A 25,201-nucleotide genomic window follows, 5' to 3' on the forward strand; every position below is an offset into this window, starting at 1 on the left:
TTTAATTGAATAAAAAAGTAACCAGGCAAGGAGTCAGCCCTCATGATGATAATCTCATCACTATGAATGAAATTACTTTGTTTAGTGTCTATGCCATCTGGTGCTCAAAGAAGAGTATTGCAGGCAGTATTAAATGTTAAAGAGTATTCAATATTGTTTTGTGGTGTCCTACAATGCATTAAACCAAAATATATTTGAAAGTTGGTTCAAGTGTATAAAGAATCCCATTTAACACCGAGGGCATGGGTCAAATCCATCAGAGGAGATCTCTGAAGCATGGCTCAGTCCCTGAGGACCATGTCTGAGTGGTTCACTGCATGGTGCAGACCATGGCGAGCCTCCAGGACTGGCAGCACCAGATGACATTGAGGCTTCTGGAGCACACTCCAGCTACCTCTACATCCCATGGAGTAATTCAGGGGCCCACGAACACCCAGAGGGAGTAGGATCTGCTGAAGCTCCTATGGGGGCATTCCATCGAGGAGACCCTGGAGTGACCATCTAATCTGAATCGCCCCTTCCTGAGACCCACGCAGCTGGGTGACGTGACAACATCAGTTCCACCAGAAAGTAGGTCCCGACCCTCCAGTGGATTCCCGCCAAAGGGCAACTCAGGCAACAGGGTGTGGAAGACAGCATGCTGCCTCCACCTCTGATGGGAACACACCCAGATGTTGTAGGGGGTTGGGGTGGTTCACAAAGCTGAGGAGTTGTAGGGGCACAAAGTCGGCATGAGTAGTTGTGAGGCATTAGCACTTGTAACATCTGCACTCGTCACTTAATTAAATGCTATGGATTTTCACCACCCTAATGCCTCACATTATTTCACCCACCTCCCAGTAGCATAGCACTTCTCCCAATCTGGATACAGTTCTTCTCACTGGCCCTCAATGTCAGGCAGACAGTCTGGCCCATTCATTGTGAATATTTCATTTGCAGTGATAGGACTGGGGCATGAATCAGTGAATCCGAAATCCTCACCCCCTAATGCCCCATTGACTGCAAAGCAGTCACTCGAGGACTCCCAAGTACCAGCACCCTGATGAATAAGATCCCCTAATCGTAGAAGGCTTACAACGTCCTGAGGGGGGTGGGGGGGGGGGGGGATGTCGTGCCATCAGACAACATGCTGATCCTACTCCATCAAATGGGAGGTGATGCGGAAGTCACTAACCCTCTTGCCTATGTGCAGCCTCATTCCCCCCCCCCCCCCCCCCCCCCCCCAACCTGGCCTCCATGCTTTGGATCCTCGACAGCCTCTTTCGCAACTCCCTCCTGAACATCCTCATCATCTGAAAACATGTGTCACTCCACCAGGTCTTCCTCATGAAGGCCATCACCCCATTGCAGTCCCAGATTATGTAGGATACAGGATTACACCACTATGTGGGAGACCCTCTGGGGGCTGTACTGGAGGGCCCCACCGGACTTGTCGAGGTAATGGAAGCACGTCTTCAGGAGGCCGATGCACTGTCCTATTACAGATCAGGTGGTGCTCTGAGCCTTGCACCAGGCCTCTGCTGCGGTCTCTAGCCTCTGCACTGGTGTCATCAACCAAAACCTCAGGGAATATTCCTTGATCCCTACAAACCATCCCTGAAGCCTGGGGTGATCCTTGAAAATGCCAAGGATCTGAAATTGTCCGAAGATGTAACTGTGATGCAGGCTCCCTGAAAAAGTGTAAACACGTGTATGAATCGCATCTGGTGGCCACACACCGGTTGTACATTGAGGGAGTGGAACCCTTCCTGTTGCCATGCCTGATTCTACAGGGCATGTAGGGTGACATGGGTGCAGTTGATCGCCCCCTACACCTGTGGCAAACCAGCTATGGTAACAAATCTTGTCACCCTCTCGTCTTGGGGGGCCTGGTCCAGGTCGAAATGAGTAAGTCCACAGTCCTTGCATAGAGTGCATCCGTGGCTTTATAGGTGGATGCCTGCGAGATGCCACACAGGTCACCCATGGAGTCCTGGAATGACTCCGTTGCAGAAACATTGAGGGCTGCTGTTATCTTCAGGGCCATGGGGAGCGGATGTCTTCCACCACCATGTGGTGCCAAGTCCACAAGGATGAGGCACAGGAACTGGAGAGGTGGCGTCTTCTACACTACATATTATCCGACAGCACCAGGAAGGCAAATCTGGTCCTGAACACTCTCTATGCCTTTGTGGCTCCTGCATGTGCCCTTCAGCCTGCCCTACAGCTCCCTATTCTCCTGCCCCTGGGTCTCCACTGGGTACTGCCTCTCATTGCTGCTGGAGTCTGTGCTCCTCCAACGATGTAATAAGAAGAATAGCCAGCACCACTGGCTCCATTCTGATACCGCTTGATGACCTGCGAGGGATGAGAGATGGACAGAGAGACAGTCAGGTTGATGTCGCGGTCGGGTAACATCAGTACCTCCCCTTACCCATTGGCTCCCGGACTTGGGAACAGCCAGACCCGCACCTTATTGTGCTGCCTCCTCTCAATCACAGTTCAGGTACCCTCCCATCTCCATTGCATGACTGGCCCTGGTCTAAACCCACTCAGAATTGCCAAGGCCTCCCATCTGGTTCTGCCCTCCCTTAATCTCTATGTCCCTGGGGATTATGACAGGTGTTTATATGCTCGCACATCCCTAATGGGCAGCGTCAACTGGTTCCTCACTGACAGGCATTGGGGTTCGGCACATAAGCAAGCCTAGTGCCCCTCGACTTGGGTGGTCATCCCATCTTTGCCTTTGAGACTATGGGCTGCTGACATTCTTGTGGGTTAACTCTTGATGGCCAATTAGTTTGACGAGCATGAGTCGAAGGAATGTTGGAGGGCATAATTGCTTTCTGCTTCAGGAATAGGCAAAACTAATCAGCACCCTTCTTACTCAGGCTGCATCATTCCCAGATCTCATTGTTATCATGCCTCTGCACTTAAGACTCTGGGACAGCCACTGCAGAGTGTTTGCCAACAGCCCCCCTCCCCCCCAACCCTCATTCAACCCAGACTCGGCACCATGTTGCCTTCTCTTTCGATATCTCATCCACACAGTCCATTGGGCCTGTCACCTTGACTCTCTTTATTCCCCATAGAGCGAGGCGTCAGGAGTCTCTGCTTTGAAAGCTCCTGCTTCCCTGGATTAGTCAAGATCCAGCATTGGACTGGAGTTGCCACATGAAACAAAAAAAGAAATGAAAAGTTTATTAAGCACTTTCATTATTTCAGGATGTCCCAAAGTGCTTCATAGTAATGTTTGGGGTTTTGACTTAGAGCCAATGAAATACTTTTGAAGTGTGGTCACACTTGTAATGTGGAAAGCAAGGCAGCCAGTTTGCACATAGTAAGCTCCCACAGACAGTAGCGTATATTCCAATCTTTACTTTGCTCTGTGTAAAATCTATGAAAAGTTGAGGATAATCAGTGCATTTTACCTCCTGGTTTGTTGTCTATGAGAATCCTTCAATTTAATTGGCTGCTTACTGAGCTTGATGACATCGCTGTTGCTGGATGCCTGGAGGTCCTGTGACTTGGCTCAAGACACAAATTAATATCGAGGAAGGGGGGAATTCATGTCGAGGGATCACAAGATCTTTGCGGAAAACTTTTTCCCGAGATTAGTAGTGCTTGTCATCAATTCCCCATTGATTGCAAAATATGGGCCATAAAGTATGGCTACACACAGAGCAAAATTTCTGCTGCTATGGTTAAGCAATAAAATAGTTCAGGATGAAATGAATGTAAGAGGAATTTGATGAGAAAATGTATATATACAATTAATACTTTCTTAAACTACTTTGCAGTATCATGTGATCAAACCTCATGTTAAAACTCCCTCCAAGAGTTTGCAACCTTACCCGCAGGAATATTTAAGTGGCTCCCATAACTGAGGTAAACACAGCACCTGAATAAAGTAGCACCCCATCCCAAATCCCACAACGTGAAGTGACAGACTAAGTTGAGAACGTGCCTGCCAGTTTCACCGTATTCCTTCCCCTGCAAAGCTACAGCCAATGGGTGGGATTTTCCATGGACCTCGCCATGTGTTTCACTGTGGCAGAGGAGCCTGCTATTGGCCGCCCGTGGGACATTATGGTCCTGTTGTTATCAATGGGGTTTCCCGTCAGGAAACTCCCAGCAGGGGTATGTCATCAGTGGGGCCGAAGGTTCCCACCGGCATGAACGGCCAAAGAATTCCAGCCAATATCTTTGGAAGCCTTTGACCCACTGTCTGTACTTTGAGGTTAGTGGTACCAGCTTCCCACAGCCACTTCAGCATGACATCTCCTTGGATTCTCAGTCACAGACGTTCTTGCAGATCATTCAACTCAGTCCTGCACAGGCACCATCAGAGGGTTTTGAAATTCCCCTTTTAATGAAAGTAGTTGAGAGTCTGTCTCCCTCAGTGATTAACTACCCCAAGAACAAAATTGCTTTCTCAGAAACTGCTCATTGCAAGGTTGAGTGTTCCTGCAATTTATTTCAGGGGGTCATTCAGCGCAGATGAATATCATTGGATTTCAGTGAGAGAAATGTCATCTGATATGCTAAATTGATCCACGCCAGATAGCGAAGTACAGAACAAAACACACTTCTATTTCTTGATAGTATGATTATTCACAGGATGCTGCATTGCAGAATTGTTTTTCTAACTACGATCCCAGTACCCCAGCTAATTCTCTTTGTACCCTTTTGAGTATACCAATAAAATAAACTAGCCAACCAATAGTCAAATTAACTAATCAGCAGCCGCTTAAAGCTGAAAGTCTTTCTTTATACTTTTTGACACAAATATAAATAAATAAACTAACAAATAAACTAACAATACCAACAAACTAACAGTCCCTTAAAGGGGCACTGAAACACAAATCAAATTACCTAAGGATAACTCTCTTTATATGTAACCCAGTCCTTAATCAAACAATGTCTAATGCCTGTGTATTTTAAACAATATAATCAATAGAATGATAACACTGTGGGTGCGATTCTCTGCGGCGCGAACAGGGCCCGTACACGACCTATTCTGGCCACCACAGGGCGCCAGCACGGCGCTGCAGTGGTTCACGCCGCTCCAGCATCACCGCGCCAACCCGCACATGCGCAGTTGGGCCACGCCATCCTGCGCATGTGCGGGGAACGTCTTACACACACCACCCCTCACCAAAATGGCGCCGGTGTTCTGGGGCCGCGCGCGGAAGGAGGTAGGCCCGGGTGGGAGAGGCCGGCCCGCCGATCGATGGGCCCCGATCGCGGGCCAGACCCCATCGGAGGCCACCCCGGTGAAGGAGCCCCCCTCCCCCGCCCCACAGGCCGCCCCCCCCCAGCATTAATGCAGAGTTCCCTCTGGCAGCGACCAGGGGTGGTCGGCGCTGGTGGGAACCTGTCGTGTCGTAGCGGCTGCTCGGCCCTTCCGGGCCAGAGAATCGCCGCTCGCCAGCCAACCAAATTAACCATCGCATCACTACCCATAGATCCAGACTACAAAATATGTAAAAGTGCAGGTCACAGGAACATGGGCCACGATTATACGGCCTCGTCCTGCCGGACTAGGCGATGCGACAAGGCAGGAAATCTCATGAGAGCCCTCTCGCGAGATTTATGACATTCGGGATGCCTGGTGAGATCTTGCGAGGTGTCGGGATCTGGATCCCGCCCATTGCAGTTAAACAAACTTAAAGATGTTCTTGCCGTAGTCTCCCAAGGCGCAGGATAGAACGGCCTTGCCTTGGAGACCCCGTCTTGGCGCCATTTAGCAATGGTCCACACAAATGTGGACCAATCATAATGGCACCGAAACGGGTGGGGGGGGGGGGCAGGGTTTCTCAGAGGATCAGAGGCCCACGGGTGGTCGGGCTCTGCACAGAGTAGTACCCTGGCACCCCCAATGCCACCCAGACACCTTAGCACTGCCATTCAGACACTCTAGCAATGCCATATGGGCACATTGGTTCTACCAGGCTGGCAGTGCCAAGGTGCCCACATGGCAGATTATCCATGTAGGCGATTGAGCCTGTGGATGCCTTTATGAGGTGGGGTGAGGTTGTCTTGAGGACCCACTAATGGATAGGTTGGGGAATTGGGGGGGTCTGGAGGCCACGGCGGGGGGTCAAAATTGCATCCCGATCAGCTGAGCACACAGTGCAGGAAATGAAGATAAGTGTGGCCTTGGTGGGACGATCCTCGCTGAGGCCCAAAAAATAGCGGGGTCGTTCTCGGCACTGCAGGCACTGGGAAACACATGGCCAAAATGTCATTATATTCAAGTGAACATCACAGCGCATACATACATACATAATGATGGACAGATCAACGGACCAATTAGCACACACAACATGCCAGCCAATCACAGACAAGAGCAGACACAGTACAAAACAAGGAACACGACACTTCCTGGGCAGTCCAGCAGGAGACGGCTCAGGGCACAGACCTCATTGCCAGCCACTCAGACAGTCACCATGTGCTGAGTACCAGAGTTTACTATGTCAATAGTTAAATGAAATAAAACTGCGTTGTACCATTTGCAACCGTGTTGGTTCATCTGTGTCTCAGAGTACCCAACACTTCATGGTACCAGAAGTGAATTAATACCTACCCACAAATCTGCCATCCTGCGCCATGGACACCGTCAACACACCGCAGCCATTGCAAGTCGCTGGGAACCTTGGCGTGAATTGGACGTTGGACAAACAGCGTTTCGAACTCATTTTGGAAGCCAACGAAAAACAGGGCGCCTCGGAAAAAAGAAAGATCGCCATCCTCCTCAGGTCAGCACGCCATCCATGTCTACAACTCCCTGGTGTTCGCAGAAGGCGAGGACAAATCTAAATTCGAGACGGTCCTCCTCAAGCTCGACCAACACTTCAACGTTGAGGTCAACCAGAGCTTTGAGAGGTATGTCTTCCAGCAGTGCCTGCAAGGTAAGGATGAGCTCTTTCAGTCACACCTGACGCATCTCCGCATACTCGCGCAGTCCTGCGGTTACGACACCACCTCAGAGTCCATGATCCGGGACCAGATCATTTTTGGGGTCGCCTCGGGCACCCTACGCCAGCAGCTTTTAAAAATAAAAAGCCTAACCTTAGCCTCTGCAATCGAAGCCTGTGTCCTGCACGAGAACGCGACTAGCCGTTATGCCCAATTTCAGGCGACTGAATCGGCGCGGAGGGGGTCCTACACGACCGGATCGGCGAGCCAGGTGCCCCACGAGGCTGAACGGGTCCAGGCGATCGAGTTCCTCCCGGTCCATGGCCCGGATGAGGGCGGCCGTTTTGCGCGCTTTTCGAGGCCTCCCGCGCTTGTGGGCGCCAAAACCTACGGCAACACTGAGGGACGTGATGCGCAGGCGCGCTCAAAGCAAGACCGAACAGCGCATGCGCAGTGGCGCAACGAACGCCATGACATCACGACGTGCGGCAACTGTGGAGCTGCACATTTAAAGCGGCAATGTCCCGCAAGAACCCGGCAGTGCCTACGCTGTGGCAAGATGGGCCTCTACGCTGCCTACTGTCGAGCGGCTCAACCTGTTGATCTTCCACATCTCCGACAACCTCGCAGGGACGTGCGGACCATTCAGCCTCCCCATTACGAATCGGGCCCAGACGACATCCAGACCGGTGACACAGATGACCGAGACGCCTTCCGGGTTTCGGTCATTGATGGGACCGAGTCAACACGATCAATCCGGGTAACGAATGGTGTGCCACCCTGACGGTCAACCGATCGCCGATCACTTTCCGCCTGGACACTGGCGCCTCCGCCAACCTCATAGCCTGGTCAGCCTTCTACGCCATGAAGGTCAGACCACCAATCCGGCCATCCCAGTGCAGGATGGTCGACTACAACGGGAACGTTATCCCGGCTATGGGATCCTGCCAGCTCCAGGTGACACAGAACACACACGCGGCCACACTCTCATTCGAGATAGTCGGCTCATCGAAGGCGCACAGGCATGCAAGGCTCTCCACTTCGTACAATGAGTCCACTCTCTCTCTCCAGGCGGCACATCTGACTTCCCGGATGCAGAGTTCAGCGCACAGCTCCAATCACTCCTCGCCCACAACCAGGAGGCATTCGAGGGCATGGGAACACTGCCATACACCTAACGAATTTGCCTCAAACCAGACGCCATCCCGGTCATTCACGCACCTCACAGAGTCCCTGCGCCACTCAAAAATCGCCTCAAGCAGCAGCTGCAGGATCTCCAGGACCAAGGGGTCCTATCCAGGGTCACAGAGCCCACGCCGTGGGTCAGCTCCATGGTGTGTGTCAAGAAGCCCTCCAGCGAGCTCCGGATATGTATTGACCCAAAAGACCTCAAGAACAATATCATGAGGGAACATTATCCCACACCCAAACAGGAGGAGATCACGAGCGAAATGGCCCAGGCAAAAATATTTACGAAACTGGATGCCTCTAAGGGGTTTTGGCAGATCCAACTCGATCCGTCCAGCCGAAAGCTGTGCACCTTCAATACCCCTTTCGGCAGGTTCTGCTACAACCGGATGCCATTTGGCATCATCTCGGCATCCGAGGTCTTTAATAGGATCATGGAGCAGATGACGGAAGGCATCGAAGGGGTGCGCGTCTACGTGGACGACGTCTTCATCTGGTCCACCACACCACAGGAGCACATATATCGTCTCCAACGCGTTTTTGCCCGCATATGGGAAAACAGCCTGCGCCTCAACCGAGCCAAGTGTTCCTTTGGCCAAACCGAGCTGAAGTTCCTGGGGGACCATATTTCCCGGTCAGGGGTCCGTCCGGATGCAGACAAGGTGAGCGCCATCACAGCCATGCCGCAACCGGCAGACAAGAAAGCAGTGCTATGCTTCCTTGGCATGGTCAACTTCCTGGGGAAGTTCATTCCCAACCTTGCCTCCCACACGACAGCTCTGCGCCACCTCGTCAAAACGTCCACAGAGTTCCAGTGGCAACACACACACCAGCTGGAATGGGAGGAGCTCAAACTCAGACTCACCACTGCACCGGTATTGGCGTTTTTTGACACGTCTCGTGCCACCAAAATCTCGACTGATGCCAGCCAGTCCGGCATTGGGGCAGTGCTCCTGCAGCGGGATGACACGGCATCATGGGCCCCAGTTGCCTATGCATCGCGAGCCATGACCCCCACAAAGCAGCGCTACGCGCAGATCGAAAAGGAGTGCCTGAGCTTGCTAACCGGTTTAGACAAGTTCCATGACTATGTGTATGGTCTTCCCTGGTTCACTGTTGAAACTGACCACCGTCCCCTGGTCAGCATCATAAACAAGGACCTGAACGAGATGACCCCTCGCCTCCAGCGCATCCTACTTAAATTCAGGAGGTATGACTTCCAACTGGTCAACACCCCGGGTAAGAACCTTATCATTGCGGATGCCCTATCTAGAGCAGTGAGCACACCGCCAGATTCGGAGGGGTTCGTATGTCAGGTCAAGGCGCAGGTGGCCTTCACATCGGCAAATCTGCCAGCTGACGACTCCAGTCTGGCCCGTATTCGCCGAGAGACTGCGACCGACCCCCTTCTACAATGTGATGCGCCACATGACAGGAGGGTGGCTCAAAGGGCAGTGCCCGCAGTTCTACAATGTCCGAGACGACCTGGCCATCATTGATGGTGTCCTTCTGAAGCTGGACCGGATTGTGATTCCGCACAGCATGGACAAGCTGGTTCTCGACCAACTACACAAAGGCCACCTGGGGGTCGAGAAGTGCAGACGGAGGGCCCGAGAGGCAGTATACTGGCCGGGCATCAGTGACGATATTGCCAACATGGTGCTCAACTGTCCCACCTGCCAAAGGTTTCAGCCGGCGCAACCTCCTGAAACGCTTCTGCCCCATGAGCTGGTGACGTCCCCCTGGGCGAAGGTGAGGTTGACCTATTTCACGCGCTCGGCAGGGACTATGTCATCATCGTTGACTACTTCTCCAACTACCCAGAAGTCATACGCCTGCACGATTTGACATCATCTGCTGTCATAAGGGCCTGCAAAGACACCTTCGCTCGCCACAGCATTTCGATGACTGTCATGTCGGACAATGGGCCCTGTTTCGCCAGCCAGGAATGGTCATCGTTTGCTGCCTCATATGGTTTCACACACGTGACGTCTAGCCCTCTGCACCCCCAGTCCAATGGAAAGGCGGAGAAGGGCGTTCACATTGTCAAACGGCTCCTCTGCAAGGCTGCTGCGGCTGGATCGGATTTCTGCATTCGCCCTGCTGGCCTATCGCTCGGCCCCACTGGCCACTGGTCGCTCACCAGCCCAGCTGCTGATGGGTCGCGCCCTCAGGACCACTTCGTCTCCAGGACCACTTTCCATCCTGGCACCCACAATAGACCATGCTCCAGTACTGCACAGGATGCAACTGCAGTGCGGTTGCCAGAAGAGGTCATATGACACACGGGCAACTGATCTTCCCGCCCTGGCCCCTGGAGACGAAGTCCGCATCCACCTACCAGAAGGTGACTGGTCAGCAGCTGCCGAAGTTCTCCGACGCGTGGCTCCCCGCTCGTTCCTGGTTCGCATGCCTGGTGGATCCGTTCGTCGGCGCAATCGCTGGGCTCTTCGCCTACTTCCCCGCTCGCTACGAGTCCTTACACTGACACCGTGTCCTCCTGTTGTTCCTGATAGTGACTTCGTGGAGCTGCCTGCTACCATGCCCCTTCCGTCGTCGTCCGTGGCCAGGCCCGCACCTCAACCGGTGGTTCCAGACCTACCCTTGACGCGGTCAACCCAAATTCGCCGCCCACCTACTAGGCTGGACTTATGAGACTGTTTACACGTTGAACTCATGCAACCACTGTGTTAACATGTTTATGTTCTTATCGTGACAGGAATTCGTTTTATCGTTCCACATTTCCCCGTTCTTTGTTATGGTACAACCTTGTTATTATGTCACACCCGACATCGCCCCTTGTATATAGTTAAGCCCCATGTACATGCTGTAAATATTACACACACACATTTAGCTGCACTCAGTACACATAGAACATAGAACATAGAAAAATACAGCACAGAACAGGCCCTTCGGCCCACGATGTTGTGCCGAACCTTTGTCCTAGATTATCATTGAATTTACAGTGCAGAAAGGGGCCATTCGGCCCATTGAGTCTGCACCGGCTCCCGTAAAGAGCACCCCACCCAAAGCCAACACCTCCACCCAACACTAACGGCAATTTTGGACACTAAGGGCAATTTATCATGGCCAATCCACCTAACCTGCACATCTTTGGACTGTGGGAGGAAACCGGAGCACCCGGAGGAAACCCACGCAGACACGGGGAGGATGTGCAGACTCCGCACAGACAGTGACCCAAGCCGGAATCGAACCTGGGACCCTGGAGCTGTGAAGCAATTGTGCTATCCACAATGCTACCGTGCTGCCCTTAAGAACAAATAAATCTACACTATATCATTTTACCGTAATCCATGTAACTATCCAATAGCTGCTTGAAGGTCCCTAATGTTTCCGACTCACCTACTTCCACAGGCAGTGTATTCCATGCCCCCACTACTCTCTGGGTAAAGAACCTACCTCTGACATCCCCCCTATATCTTCCACCATTCACCTTAAATTTATGTCCCCTTGTAATGGTTTGTTCCACCCGGGGAAAAAGTCTCTGACTGTCTACTCTGTCTATTCCCCTGATCATCTTATAAACCTCTATCAAGTCGCCCCTCATCCTTCTCCGTTCTAATGAGAAAAGGCCTAGCACCCTCAACCTTTCCTCGTAAGACCTACTCTCCATTCCAGGCAACATCCTGGTAAATCTCCTTTGCACCTTTTCCAAAGCTTCTACATCCTTCCTAAAATGAGGCAACCAGAACTGTACACAGTACTCCAAATGTGGCCTTACCAAAGTTTTGTACAGCTGCATCATCACCTCACGGCTCTTAAATTCAATCCCTCTGTTAACATAGACCCTAAGATCTCTCTGCTCCTCCACATTGCCAAGAACTCTACCGTTAACCCTGTATTCCGCATTCATAAGTGTCCTTCCAAAATGGACAACCTCACACTTTTCAGGGTTAAACTCCATCTGCCACTTCTCAGCCCAGCTCTGCATCCTATCTATGTCTCTTTGCAGCCGATAACAGCCCTCCTCACTATCCACAAGTCCACCAATCTTCGTATCATCTGCAAATTTACTGACCCACCCTTCAACTCCCTCATCCAAGTCATTAATGAAAATCACAAACAGCAGAGGACCCAGAACTGATCCCTGCGGTACGCCACTGGTAACTGGGATCCAGGCTGAATATTTGCCATCCACCACCACTCTCTGACTTCTATCGGTTAGCCAGTTCGCTATCCAACTGGCCAAATTTCCCACTACCCCATGCCTCCTTACTTTCTGCAGAAGCCTACAATGGGGAACCTTATCAAATGCCTTACTAAAATCCATGTACACTACATCCACTACTTTACCTTCATCCACATGCTTGGTCACCTCCTCAAAGAATTCAATAAGACCTACCCCTCACAAATCCGTGCTGACTATCCCTAATCAAGCAGTGTCTTTCCAGATGCTCAGAAATCCTATCCTTCAGTACCCTTTCCATGACTTTGCCTACCACCGAAGTAAGACTAACTGGCCTGTAATTCCCAGGGTTATCCCTAGTCCCTTTTTTGAACAGGGGCACAACATTCATCACTCTCCAATTCCCTGGTACTACCCCTGTTGACAGTGAGGACGAAAAGACCATTGCCAATGGCTCTGCAATTTCATCTCTTGCTTCCCATAGAATCCTTGGATATATCCCGTCAGGCCCGGGGGACTTGTCTATCCTCAAGTTTTTCAAAATGCCCAACACACCTTCCTTCCTAACAAGTATTTCCTCGAGCTTACCAGTCTGTTTCACATTGTCCTCTCCAACAATATGGCCCCTCTCATTTGTAAATACAGAAGAAAAGTACTCGTTCAAGACCTCTCCTATCTCTTCAGACTCAATACACAATCTCCCGCTACTGTCCTTGATCGGACCTACCCTCGCTCTAGTCATTCTCATATTTCTCACATATGTGTAAAATGCCTTGGGGTTTTCCTTGATCCTACCCGCCAAACATTGTTCATGCCCTCTCTTAGCTCTCCTAATCCCTTTCTTTAGTTCCCTCCTGGCTATCTTGTATCCCTCCAACGGAGTGCGGAGTCTGAACCTTGTTTCCTCAGCCTTACATCTCTATTTATAACTACGTAGGCTCATAATCTTGTAAAAAAGGGGGATGTCATGATATTCAAGTGAACATCACAGCACATACATACATACATAAAGATGGACAGATCAACGGACCAATTAGCACACACAACACGACAGCCAATCACAGACAAGAGCATACACAGTATAAAACAAGGAACACGACACTTCCTGGGCAGTCCAGCAGGAGACGGCTCAGGGCACAGACCTCATTGCCAGCCACTCAGACAGTCACCATGTGCTGAGTACCAGAGTTTACTATGTCAATAGTTAAATGAAATAAAACTGCGTTGTACCATTCGCAACCGTGTTGGTTCATCTGTGTCTCAGAGTACCCAACACTTCACAAAACAGAACTCATTTTTTTTGTTAAATCCAGCCAATGGGGCTGGATTATCCAATTCTGGGGCCATGTCCCTACCGATTCCCTGTTTTGCTGGAGGCTAGCAGGAAGGCAGCACCCGGCACTAGCTGCCGATACGGCCTGGAGAATTGCCAGATCCGTGGCAGCGCATGCGCACGGCGGCAGCCTGCAGTGGCCACGCCGTGCTTCATGGCGGACGCAGCCCGCGGACCCGGCCCACAAAATAGTCCCCCACTTTGGCCGGCTCCCGTGCCCCAGACTGCCCTACCACAGTGCCCCCAGCTCTGAATTTGTCCCCCCTGCCCGCGGATCGGCTCTCCCCCGACTGTGACGGCGCTGGACTGAGTCCGCAGCCGCCACGGCGAGTTCCCGATGGATGAGACCACACGTGTCCCGTGTCGTTGGGAACTCGGCTGGTCGGAGGCGGAGCATCGGGGGGGCAGGCCTCAGGCAATGGACTGAGGCCGTCGATACGTGGCGCGGCATACTCCCAGAGTACTTACCTTCATTTCCTGCATTGCATACTCAGCTGATCGGGGTGCCATTTTGACCCCCCCACCGCCAATTTCAGCAGGAATTTGGACTCTCGGCCCTTCGTCGAACGCGATTTCGACGTCGGCGACCAGAGAATCCAGCCCACGGACTTACCTGAGTTAACTGCAACACAGCACCGCCACTGGCAGTCTGAAATATTGCACTTAGACAGTGGAAATGTTCGCCTCATGAAAGAGTTGTCAAATTAAACGAAGTTCAGATCCTGTCAGCATACCTTCAGCTGCCTGGAATTTTCTCCCTAAACCGCACCCCTCCCTCTATCTCTTCCTTTAAGATGGCCCTTAAAACCTACTTCATTGACCAAGCTTCGGGTCACCTCTCTTAATGTCTCTCCTGCGGCTCTGTGACACATTGTACTTGATAATGCTCTTATGAGGTACCTTGGGGTTTTGGTGCTGCTGTTGTGGTTTACGTCATGCTTGAAATGCAATACCAATGAAAAGTGCTTTCACTTCAGTCCACCATTGCAGCGGTGTATCAGAAGATCAATTTTCAGGCATGATCATAGCATGCAAGATACTAGCTCTTTAGCAGGAGTTGCATAACCTATCTTGTTGTGCATCTGCATATTATACTCAGTAATAAGGTTTCAGTGAACCACTCATTGAGCATCCCCTGGTGTCCTGTCCAACATTTATTCCTCAACCAACACAACCACAAAAAGCAGATGGTCTGGGCATGTGTCTCATTGTATGTGGGACTTTGCTGTGGACAGATTGGCTGTCATGTATTTTTTTTCACACATTGCAACTAGAACTGAAAGTTTGTTAACAGTGATTGAAGATCCTTAAATCTAAATTAATCAGCAGATACGCAGCATTGCTTTGAATATCTAGAACTTCGAAAGCAGCAGCTGGCCTGCAGAGCACCGTCCATTAACCTAAAGGCACACACTTTAGCTTTGGCCCTCACCCAACAGCAGGTAAACCTTTTGGACTTGGTTAAGTAAAGTATGATCCTGGGGGGTGTAGTATAAGGGTCTGGCACATAACATTGTTAATGTGGGTCTGAGTCCAGTACTGCCAACACAGTGATGTAAGCGGGCAAATGGCCCACACCCAGGATTTGCCTCGTGTTGGACAGAGCCATGTGTGCCAGCAAGCATGGAGACAGCTCCGGGCTTGTACCCTTTACTGTATATTTGTAAATCATTCTCAGAGGTAATAAAGACTTACAGTTAACCTATGCCTGGCGACAAAGATTTCTTCAGACTTACAGAACTGTAACCACCACCATTTGCAACAGGGAGAGGGCCCACACCAGGCAAACAAAAATTAGTTGCTAAATATGGATTTTCTCAGATGTACAACATTTTACTGACTGTACAAACATCTGAATCCATAGATCTCATTTTCACTCTGCAGTTTTATCCAATGAGCAGTTGCGGGGATCTTAAAAACCCTGAACTCAGCAATTTATTTTCTGAATTTTTCAGAACGGACAATCTAAATGGTGGTGGGGGCGGTGGAAAGAAAGCACACAGTGGTAGCAACACAATGATCAGCCTTTCCTTTGTGGAGTACCTTTATATAGGTAAATAAACACAGTGAAGCTAACATCATCAACACTTGCAAATTCCCCTCCAAGTCACATAACACCCCTGACTCGGAAACATATCACCGTGTCACCGGGTCAAAATGCTGGCCTATAACTAGTGACATTCCCATCCCACGTGTGGGCAAAAAAACCACCTCAGGACGGGAGAGTTTAGGACGAGGGAATGAAATCTTGGTCAGGGAATTGCGTATTTAGAAATCCAAAGAAGCTAGGAACTTTAGCGAGGGAATTTAAGGGAGTTGTAAAGAGATAGGCCAAGGCTGCTCTGCTGTCAGTGGTGAGTGAAAGAGAGGTGGGGACAGTGTTTGGGAGGAGTGATGGGGCTGGATAAATGGGGTGGGAAACAGAGAGGAAAGGAAGTAAGAAACGAAAAGAGAGATTAAATGTGTCACTACTTGGTAAAATTTCCAGACGGGTGCATTGTTGCCTTGCCTGCAGGCTATAAACTCAGAAAATTAAATTAAATTCAATAAATCCCAGAACGCTGGCTAAGAAATTAAAGGAACATCACAACTTGAAATGGGGTGGATCCACACCTATGTCTCAATGGTGTGATGCAGAATGGTCTGTTGTCATGACAATAATCATACTGAGATTATTCTTTTGTACAAAAACATTTTAGTTAAAAACATTACTATTGATGTTTGCTATGCTTATCTGTTGCTCACACATTTGTCATTAACAGTCTGCAAAATATCCAGTTAACTATATGCTTCTCCATAAAGCTGAAACCATTGCTAAAATCTGATCTTAATTACAAACTTGATAAACAGTTTTCTTTAAGGCTTTCTCGGAATTAACTAAATTGGCTTTCTGTTGCCAGCCTCCACCTGTAGCACTGTCAGACATTCACTTTGTTGTTCCTCCTCTATGTATTGCACCACGAACTGGACGTGGAGAGGTTGTTTCCACTTGTAGGAAAAACTAGAACCCGAGGGGACAACCTCAAATTGAAAGGAGGATCCTTTAAAACTGAGAAGAGGAGGAATTTCTTCAGCCAGAGGGTGGTGAATTTGTGGAACTCTTTGCCACGGAAGGCTGTGGTGGCCAAATCACTGAGTGTCTGTAAAACTTAGATAGATAGGTTTTTGATTAATAAGGGGATCAGGGGTTATGGGAGAAGGCAGGAGAATGGGATGAGAAAAATAACAGCCATGATTGAATGGCGGAGCAGACTCGATGGGCCGAGTAACCTAATTCTGCTCCTATGACTTATGGTCTTATGGTCGTGTGGCGGAGTGGATAGTGCCTCTGCTTCTGAGCCTAAAATCTTTGGCTTTGAGTCCCACCCCGGAGCCAAGGAAGGTGCGTTTATAATGCAGCCAAAGAGGTTGACGGTCAACCTGTAAATCCTTCCAAATACGCCAATGGCTGGCGGTAACGGCAGGAGAGACACCTGGTCAACCACGCTTGATGTGGAGTGGCGTGCCTCAAGCTATAAGCCCGTGGCAACAGACTAGTAACCTGTTCTGGGAATTACTAGCTATGGAAACAGACAAAAGTCTGCCTTAGTGGCCACAAAGTGAAGGAAGAGAATTGGAAAACCTGAACTAAACCAACATGATTTATCATTGTAGCTTACCCCAAGCAAGGATCCTATTTTCTGGATGGATGACGCACAGTCTGCTTAATCTATGTGGATAGGTAGGCAACTTGGCAGTGTTTTAGTTGCAATTGATGGAAAAGGAGTTTGGAAACTCATTGGAACTGTATTCAGGGTTTGTGGCTACAACTAATAATTGATTTCTATAGATGTGATGGATAGCACCAACTGATGAGTAGCAAAGAGCTAAATGACTGAAGAGCGCACACAGTACATGCAGCAACATTGTTCACTGTTGTTTATAATGAACTCTCAGGCAGGTGTGGATCACCCTCCAACCTTCAGCCTGATTGATGGGCATCTCACAGCCATTATAACCTCTGCCAGTTTGTTCCCAGTTCCCCAGAACCATGGTTTTCAATCCCTCACAAACTTCCACAGTAATGTATCAGGTTAAATGTTTGTGCTTATTGCTGCACAATGCATTTCACTCTTTTGACGAATTTGGACTCGATTCACTCGATCGAACAATTATCTTCCACTGATATTATTTTCACTTATGTTTTGTAATCGCGTGAGCTGCTTCAGATTAGTCAGTCACTCTGATCAACCTTTCGACCCGGGGCCTACCCTAGAACATTTCCGCGTCAAAGCAATACTTCCTCCCCCCACTACAAGCTACTGTTTCTTTCCTGCTACCTGGTGGGAATAATTTCTATTTAATTTCAGATTTATTTATCTGCATTTCACATTGGTCATCATAATTATGGGCATTACCACTCTGGTAGGGTCATTGAATCATTACAGTACAGAAGGAGGCCACTCAGCCCATCTAGACTTTGTCTACTCTCCAGAGTGCAACCCAATCGTTCCCACCCACACATTTATCCTCATTGCCCTGCAAATATATTTATTTCAAGTACCCATCCAATTTCCCTTTGAAGTTATTTGTTGTCTCTGCTTCCAGCATGTTTATCGGCACCGAGTTCCAGATCATTACAACTCAGAGTGAAAGGGTTCTTCCTCATATCCCGCCCCTGCATCTCTTGCCCAAAACCTTAAACCTGTGTCCCCAAGTCCTTAGGCCATCAGTTAATGGGATTTCTGTCTACTTAGAATCACAGAATCACACAGTGCAGAAGGGGCCCTTCGGCCCATTGAATCTGCACCAACACATGAAAAACACCTGACCTGCCTCCCTAGTCCCATTTGCCAGCACTTGGCCCATAGCCTTGAATGTTATGATGGCTAAGTGTTCATCCAGGTACTTTTTAAAGGATGTGAGGTGAGGCAACCCGCCTCTACCACCCTCCCAGGCAGTGCATTCCAGACCATCACCACCCTCTGGGTAAAAAAAAATGTTTTTCCTCACCCCCCCTCAACCACCTCCTCCCCCCCCCCCCCAAACCAACTCCACCCCCCCCCCCCCCCAACCTTGAACTTGTGTCCACTCGCGACTGACCCTTCAACTCAGGGGAACAGCTGCTCCCTATCCACCCTGTCCATGTTAACTGTTGTGAATGCGAGGTTTGAAAGATGATTATGTTTTGGACTGCCTCATTAATTCAAGATGAAATGGGTGACGTGAATTGCTATGATTCCTGCCTGACAACAAGCCTGAGTGGCTTAATTACCATGTTACAGTAGCCAGGCGAGGAGAAATGTATGTGCTTTATTTCACACCTGAAAGTATGTTGGTCATGGCATTGTGGTAATATTACTGGATGAGCAATCCAACATTACCAGTTAATGCTCTGAGGACATGGGTTCAAGTCCCACCGCAGCAGCTGTAATAAAATCTGGAATTGAAAGCTAGTCTTATTAATGGTGACCAAGAAGCTATCATTAATTGTTGTAAAAATCCAGCTGGCGCCCTTTAGGGAATTAAATCTATCATCCTTACCTGCTCTAGCCAACATGGGACTCCTGATCCACTGCAGTGAGGTTGATTTTAGCTGCCCTCTGAAATGGCCCAACGATTGTGGCTTGGTAATAAATGAGGGCCTTACCAGCAATGGTCATGGAAGAATGAATTTAAAAAAGGCAAGAGCAGCTGAGCTGACAATAGACAGACTTATGGGGCATAATTCAGCATCTTTGTCGTGCCCAACTTGGAGTCGGGATGAGGCCGTAGAATCTCGCAAGAGGCCTTCACATGACTCGCGATGGTCAAAAGGTCTCGTGAGATTCAAAGGAATTTCGTGATGCAATCTGGATTTGGCTCTTGCTGGGCAAGATCCAGATGTGTATATTTAAATGATGTATTAGGCTCATTTAAATATGCACTCGCCCAATTCACCTGGGGCCTGGAATTCACCAGCCTCGCCAGTGAGGCCTCAAACAGGGGCCATTTGATACTGATCCATTAATTGCTGTAAAAACCCAGCTGATGCCCTTTAGGGTTCATAATGTGAACCAGTAGTGATGGCACCTCGGGGGGATCTCGCTGGAGGGTCGAGGCCCCCAGGTGGTCGGACAATGTGCAGGATGGTACCTTGGCACTCCTCCAAGCACATGGGCAACTTGGCACTGCCAGTCTGGCACCTTTGCACTGCCCAGCTGCCACCTTGGAAGTGCCAACCTGGCACTTTACCTTTTCTATCTAGAAATGTTGCACATGAAGTTGTGTTTAGGCACGTTTGCTTTTAGTTTATTTGTTGCAATCAAAGTCATAAGTAATTTTTGAAGTCAGTCCCTGGGAATTCAATTACCTTTTTAAAAGTTAGCGTTTTCCACGGGAATTGTAACACTACCTTATCTAAACCTGTCATAACCTTGTACATCGCCATCAAATCCCAAATGTTCTGGACAGAGAGGTTTTTCACACAAATGTTGGTTGATTCACATGAAATGGTATTGTTATTTTACCAAGACATTAAAATTCTTCTTTTAAATGGATTTATAATTTTGTTAAAAGGGTGGGTTAAAGTTTCTGGAAAAGATGTTGAGAATTCACGCACAACTATTTCAAGAGCCACATCTGGAGGCAGAGAGTTCTGTAATTGTGCTGCTCAGGATTTCAAAGAAGCATAAATGATTGATACTTTCTCACGCGAACCAGGTTATTGCAGGTTTAATATTCATAAGCTTCTATTCCAGTCTCCAACAACTTTACGTATAATACTGTGTGAGGTTGCATCACAATTTGTACCCTACAGTTTGTTCAGTTCATCCAAAAAAACCTAAAATTAAAAGCTATGATGATTTTTTTTCTTCAAGATATTCGCACAAAACCTTAACTAGTTATTATTGTCTGCACAACAGCCTCAACCAACCCGGAGGAGCCAGATCCAACCCAGCAATCCAACATCGATGGATCTGATAAACCTGCGGAAAAAATAGGGAAGGAGGTGGCTGAACAGAAAGCAAGTGGCAGGAAATCAATAGGTCAGAGCATTTCCAATTGTTTTCCATGTATTGTGTTGCTCAGGGACAGAATGATTCATCCTGTATATGATCGGTGAAATTGTCACAAGCGAGAAGAGTTAAATAATTACAATGAAATAGTGTTCCATGCAAAATATTGCGTACTAATAGATGTGTATATTACTCGGATGCTTAATGACAGTCCTTCAGTAGAGGATAATAGGAATAGATGAACATATGAACATGCAAAATATAAGCAGAAATAGGCCATTCGGGCCCTGGATCCGACTCCACCATTCAATAGATCATGGTTGATGTGTTCGTGTTTTGAATTCCACATTCCCATCTATCCCCGATAACCTTTGATTCCCTTGCCTAACAAGAATCTATCTACCTCCACCTTAAAAATATTCAGTGACCCCCAGACTCCACCACCTTCTGAGGCAGAGAGTTCCAAAGTCTCACAACCATCTGAGAGAAAAGAATTCTCCTCGTCTGTGTCCTAAAAGGGCGGCCCCTAATTTTAAAGCAGATCCCCACAAGAGGAAACATCCTTTCCATATCCACCTGGTCAAGACCATTCAAGATCTTATATGCTTCAATCAAGTCACCCCTCATTCTTCTAAACTCCAGTGGAAACAGACGCAGTCTATCTAACCTTTCCTCATCAGACAATCTGTACATTCCAAGTATCAATCTATTGAACCTCCTCTGAACCGCCTCCAATATATTTAAATCCTTCCTTAAATACGAAAACCAAAACTATACATAGTATTCAAGGTATTGAATCGGCATGAGCCCATTCAATCCTTCATGCCTGTTTTTCAAAATTCAGCTATGTAATGATAATAATAATAACAATCTTTTTATTGTCACGAGTAGGCTTACATTAATACTGCAATGAAGTTACTGTGAAAAGCCCCCAGTCGCCACATTCCGGTGCCTGTTAGGGTACACTGAGGGAGAATTCAGAATTCACAGCTGGTACGGGAATTGAACCCACGCTGCTGGCCTTGTTCTGCATTACAAACCAGCTGTCTAGCCCACTGAGCTAACCCAGCCCTGTGCCGAGGCCAACATTTGTTGCCCACCCTGAATTGCCCTTGAACTGTGCGTCTTGCTGTGACATCTTCAGAGCTAAGAGTCATTGCTATAAGCCTTGAGTCAAAATTAGGCCAGGTCGGATAAGGCTGGCAGATCTCCCTCTCTAAAGGACTTTAGTGAACAGATGGATTTTTACATCAATCGGTGATAGTTTTGTGGTCATCTTTACTGATCTTTATCAATCTCTGGGAATTTGAGTTGATTCTCATATTTTCATCCTGCCCACTCTTCTCCTGAAGTCCTTGACTTCTGACTGAGGTGTAATGCTTATGGTGCCACAGACAGCATGGTGGCATAGTAGTTAGCACTGCTGCCTCACAGCACCAAGGACCCAGTTTCGATTCTGGCCTTGGGTGACTGTGTGGAGTTTGCACTTTCTCCCGGTGTCTGCATGGGTTTCCTCCAGGTGCTCCGGTTTTCTCCCACAATTCAAAGATATGCAGATTGACATTGGGTTAAATGTACACCTGCTGGTTTCCATAGAGATTTCCTGTCTTCAGTACATGCGTTAAGTGGATCTCAAACCAGATTATGAAGTATGAATGTCGACACAAATCATTTTCATGACAGCACATTTATTTACCAGAAAACAGCACTCAGTATGTCTGCCCCCTACCCGGCAACTAACACAATGGTCCAGCAGTCCTTTTTTATAGTCAAGTGCAGTGGGATCTGCATATGCCTGTACAAAAGGTTAGTATGCAGGTACACCAAGTGATTAGGAAGGAAAAGTGGAATGTTGCCATTTATTGCAAGGGGAATGGAGTATATAAAAAAGGGAAAGTTTGCGTCAGTTATGCAAGACATTGGTGAGACCACACTTGGAGTATTGCATACAGGTTTGCTCTCACTATATAAGAAAGGCTTTAACTGCATTGGAAGCAGGTACATAAGGTCCATTTGATTGAATCCTGGGATGAAGGAGTTGCCTTCTGAGGAAATGTTGGACAGGTTAGGCCTGTATCCATTGGAGTTTAGAAGAATTAAAAGTGATCTTATTGAACCATATAGGGTCCTGAGGGGACTTGACAGAGGGTGTTTCCCCTTGTAGGACATTTTACAACTAGGGGGCACCGGTTAATGATAATGGATCTCCCATTTAGGACAGAGCTTTAGAGGTTGGGTCTGTTTTCCTTGGAGAAAAGAAAGCTATGGAGAAGGCTTGGTCGAGTTATTCAAGATCCTGAGGGGTATGGACCGGGTAAATGCTGAGAAACTGTTCCCACTCAAGAAGGCATCAAGAACTAGAGGGCACAGATTCAAAATAATTGGCAAAAGGTGTGCAAGTGATGTGAGGAAATTTCTTTTCAGCCAGAGGTTTTTTGGAGTCTGGACCAATCTACGGAGAGATTTGATCGAGGTATTCAAAAGGAAATTGGATTGCTATCTGTAAAGACATAATGTCCAGGATTACGGGGATAAGGCAGGGGAATGGGACTAGGTTGAATTCTCTTTCAGAGAGCCAGTGCAGACTCGATGGGCCAAATGGCCTCCTTCTGCACTGTGAACATTCTGGGCACAATTCAACGGACTCAAGTTAAAGTCTGGTTCTGGGGATATTTGATGGGGAGTTTTGTGACAGCAGCATTGGCGGGATTGGCCCACATTCAACAGCACTTAGTAGCAAAATGAACCCCACAAGATTCCCAACATTACTGGATCCCTCATCATCTGATTGACCGCCTCAGCAGCTCACCACTAACAAGAGGGAACTGCTTTTAAATACTCCCTTACCACTCACTCCCAATCAACACACAAGCATGGCAGCGCACAGACCTGCTCGTCGCTTTGGGGATACTGACCTCATAAGGCTTCTCGACGTTGTGAATGAGAGGGGTGCCTTGCTCCTGCCTGTCCTCCATCCACCAGCTCCTCCTTGGGGTCGTCCTTCAGTCCCTCCTGGTCTGCCTCATCTTCCTCCTCAGACGACGCTGCCTGAACCTCCACCTCCTCCTCCAGCATGTCGCCCCACTGCTGTACCAGATTGTGGAGGCCACAGCAGGCCAAGATAAAGTGGGAGACCCTCTGGGGGTTATACTGCAAGGCACCATCAGAGCAGTCACGGCATCGGAACTGCATCCTGAGCGGCCCGATGCACCGCTCAATGACTGCATGGCTGGCAGCGTGCGTCTCATGATATCGGGTGTCCACCTTGGTCTCAGGCCTCATCATCATCAGCCATGACCTCAGTGAGAATCCCTTGTACCCCACGAGCCAACCTGTCGGCCTGTTTCTCAAAGGCACCGGGGGTCTCTACATGCCCCAGGATGTAGCTATCATGATCCTGAGTTGGTGGCAGCACATGATATGAACATTCAGGTAGTGGAACCCCATTGCTGTTAATGTAGGGCACTCCCTGATGTCCCGGTGCCATCACTCTCCCCCTGGACCTGGAACATCCTGGTAATGGCAGCAAGTCCTGCAGCCCGGGCATCTTGGTGGGCCTGGTCCAGCTCAAAAGATTATATAATCTGATACCTGGGCATACAGAGCATTCGTCACTCCCAGATGCACCAGCGGACAGATGGCTGTAATATGCCACACAGCTTCCCATTTGAGCCCTGGAATGACCCGGTGGCATAAAGATTCGGACTGCAGCAACCTTCATGGCGACTGGAAGCAGGTGTCCTCCTCCTCCATGCGGTGCCATATCCGCGAGGATGTGGCACAGTTGCCACACTGTTTCTCTGCTGAGACCACAGTTTCCTGCGGCATATGGTGTCCATCAGCTCGTTAAATGACGAACAAAGCCTATACACTATGGGTCGTCGCTGGCCTCCCCTTCTGGGTCCCTCCTCAGCCTAATCGGCGGCCGGATCTTCAGGGTGTGCAGCTGCCCCCTGCATAAGGGGTGTCGCCTCCAGTCTAAGTTGGCGTTGCTGTCTTCTATGGCATCTGCCCACCTCAGCAACCAAAAGCAATGCGAGGGCATCCTCCATAGGATCAACACCAGCAAACATTGCTATATCTAGAAGGAATTGGAGGAGCGAGACCAACAATCAGTTAGGGCATCCATCCCAGGACCCTCAAATCCCCCAAACCTTCCCACTCTTACCATGACTGTTCCGCCTCTTCTCAGAGTGCCATCCAGTGAGCCAGTTGTGCTGGCAAGCTTGCTCTGCACACTTGCCCCCAGACAGATCAGGAACCCCTAGACACCAGACCTCTGCTGGTAACATTAGGGAGGCCGTGCTCAGCTGCCCTACGCTCATTCACAAACTTACCCTTAGGCCACAAGAGGATCCTCAGTGGCTAAGTCCAGCTCTTTAATGCTAGACTGTTGGCAGCTGCTTCTATGGTGTTGTACTCTTACAGTACAGGCACACTGTTCAGGCATCAAAAGTTGCTGGACATGCAGTGCACTAATCATCCTTTGAGAAATGCTTTTGAGGAGGTACTTAAGAGTTGAGGAGCGTGAAGTGTTCTCACAATTAACAAGCAAATTCCTCATTTGAGATAACCTTCACAGCTGTGAAGCTAGAGGCTGCTCACAGTCACATGGGTGAAATTCACTTTCAAGAGAGAAGCCACAGCGGGGCTTGT

The 25,201-nt window shown here is 48.9% G+C and overlaps 1 protein-coding gene across 6 annotated transcripts in view; it reads left to right on the plus strand.

The window, feature by feature from the left end:
• plcb1 (phospholipase C beta 1) overlaps window positions 1-25,201 on the plus strand; it is a 1,179,298-nt gene that overhangs the window by 923,246 nt on the left and 230,851 nt on the right. For all 6 annotated transcript variants that reach the window (XM_072506091.1, XM_072506102.1, XM_072506120.1 and 3 more), the window contains one exon: window positions 20,453-20,575. In XM_072506091.1, coding sequence (XP_072362192.1) covers window positions 20,453-20,575 — 123 coding nt within the window. The remainder of the gene's footprint in view (window positions 1-20,452; window positions 20,576-25,201) is intronic.

The sequence above is a fragment of the Scyliorhinus torazame genome, chromosome 1 (genome assembly GCF_047496885.1).
Source record: "Scyliorhinus torazame isolate Kashiwa2021f chromosome 1, sScyTor2.1, whole genome shotgun sequence".
In the NCBI taxonomy this organism is placed as follows: Eukaryota; Metazoa; Chordata; class Chondrichthyes; order Carcharhiniformes; family Scyliorhinidae; genus Scyliorhinus; species Scyliorhinus torazame.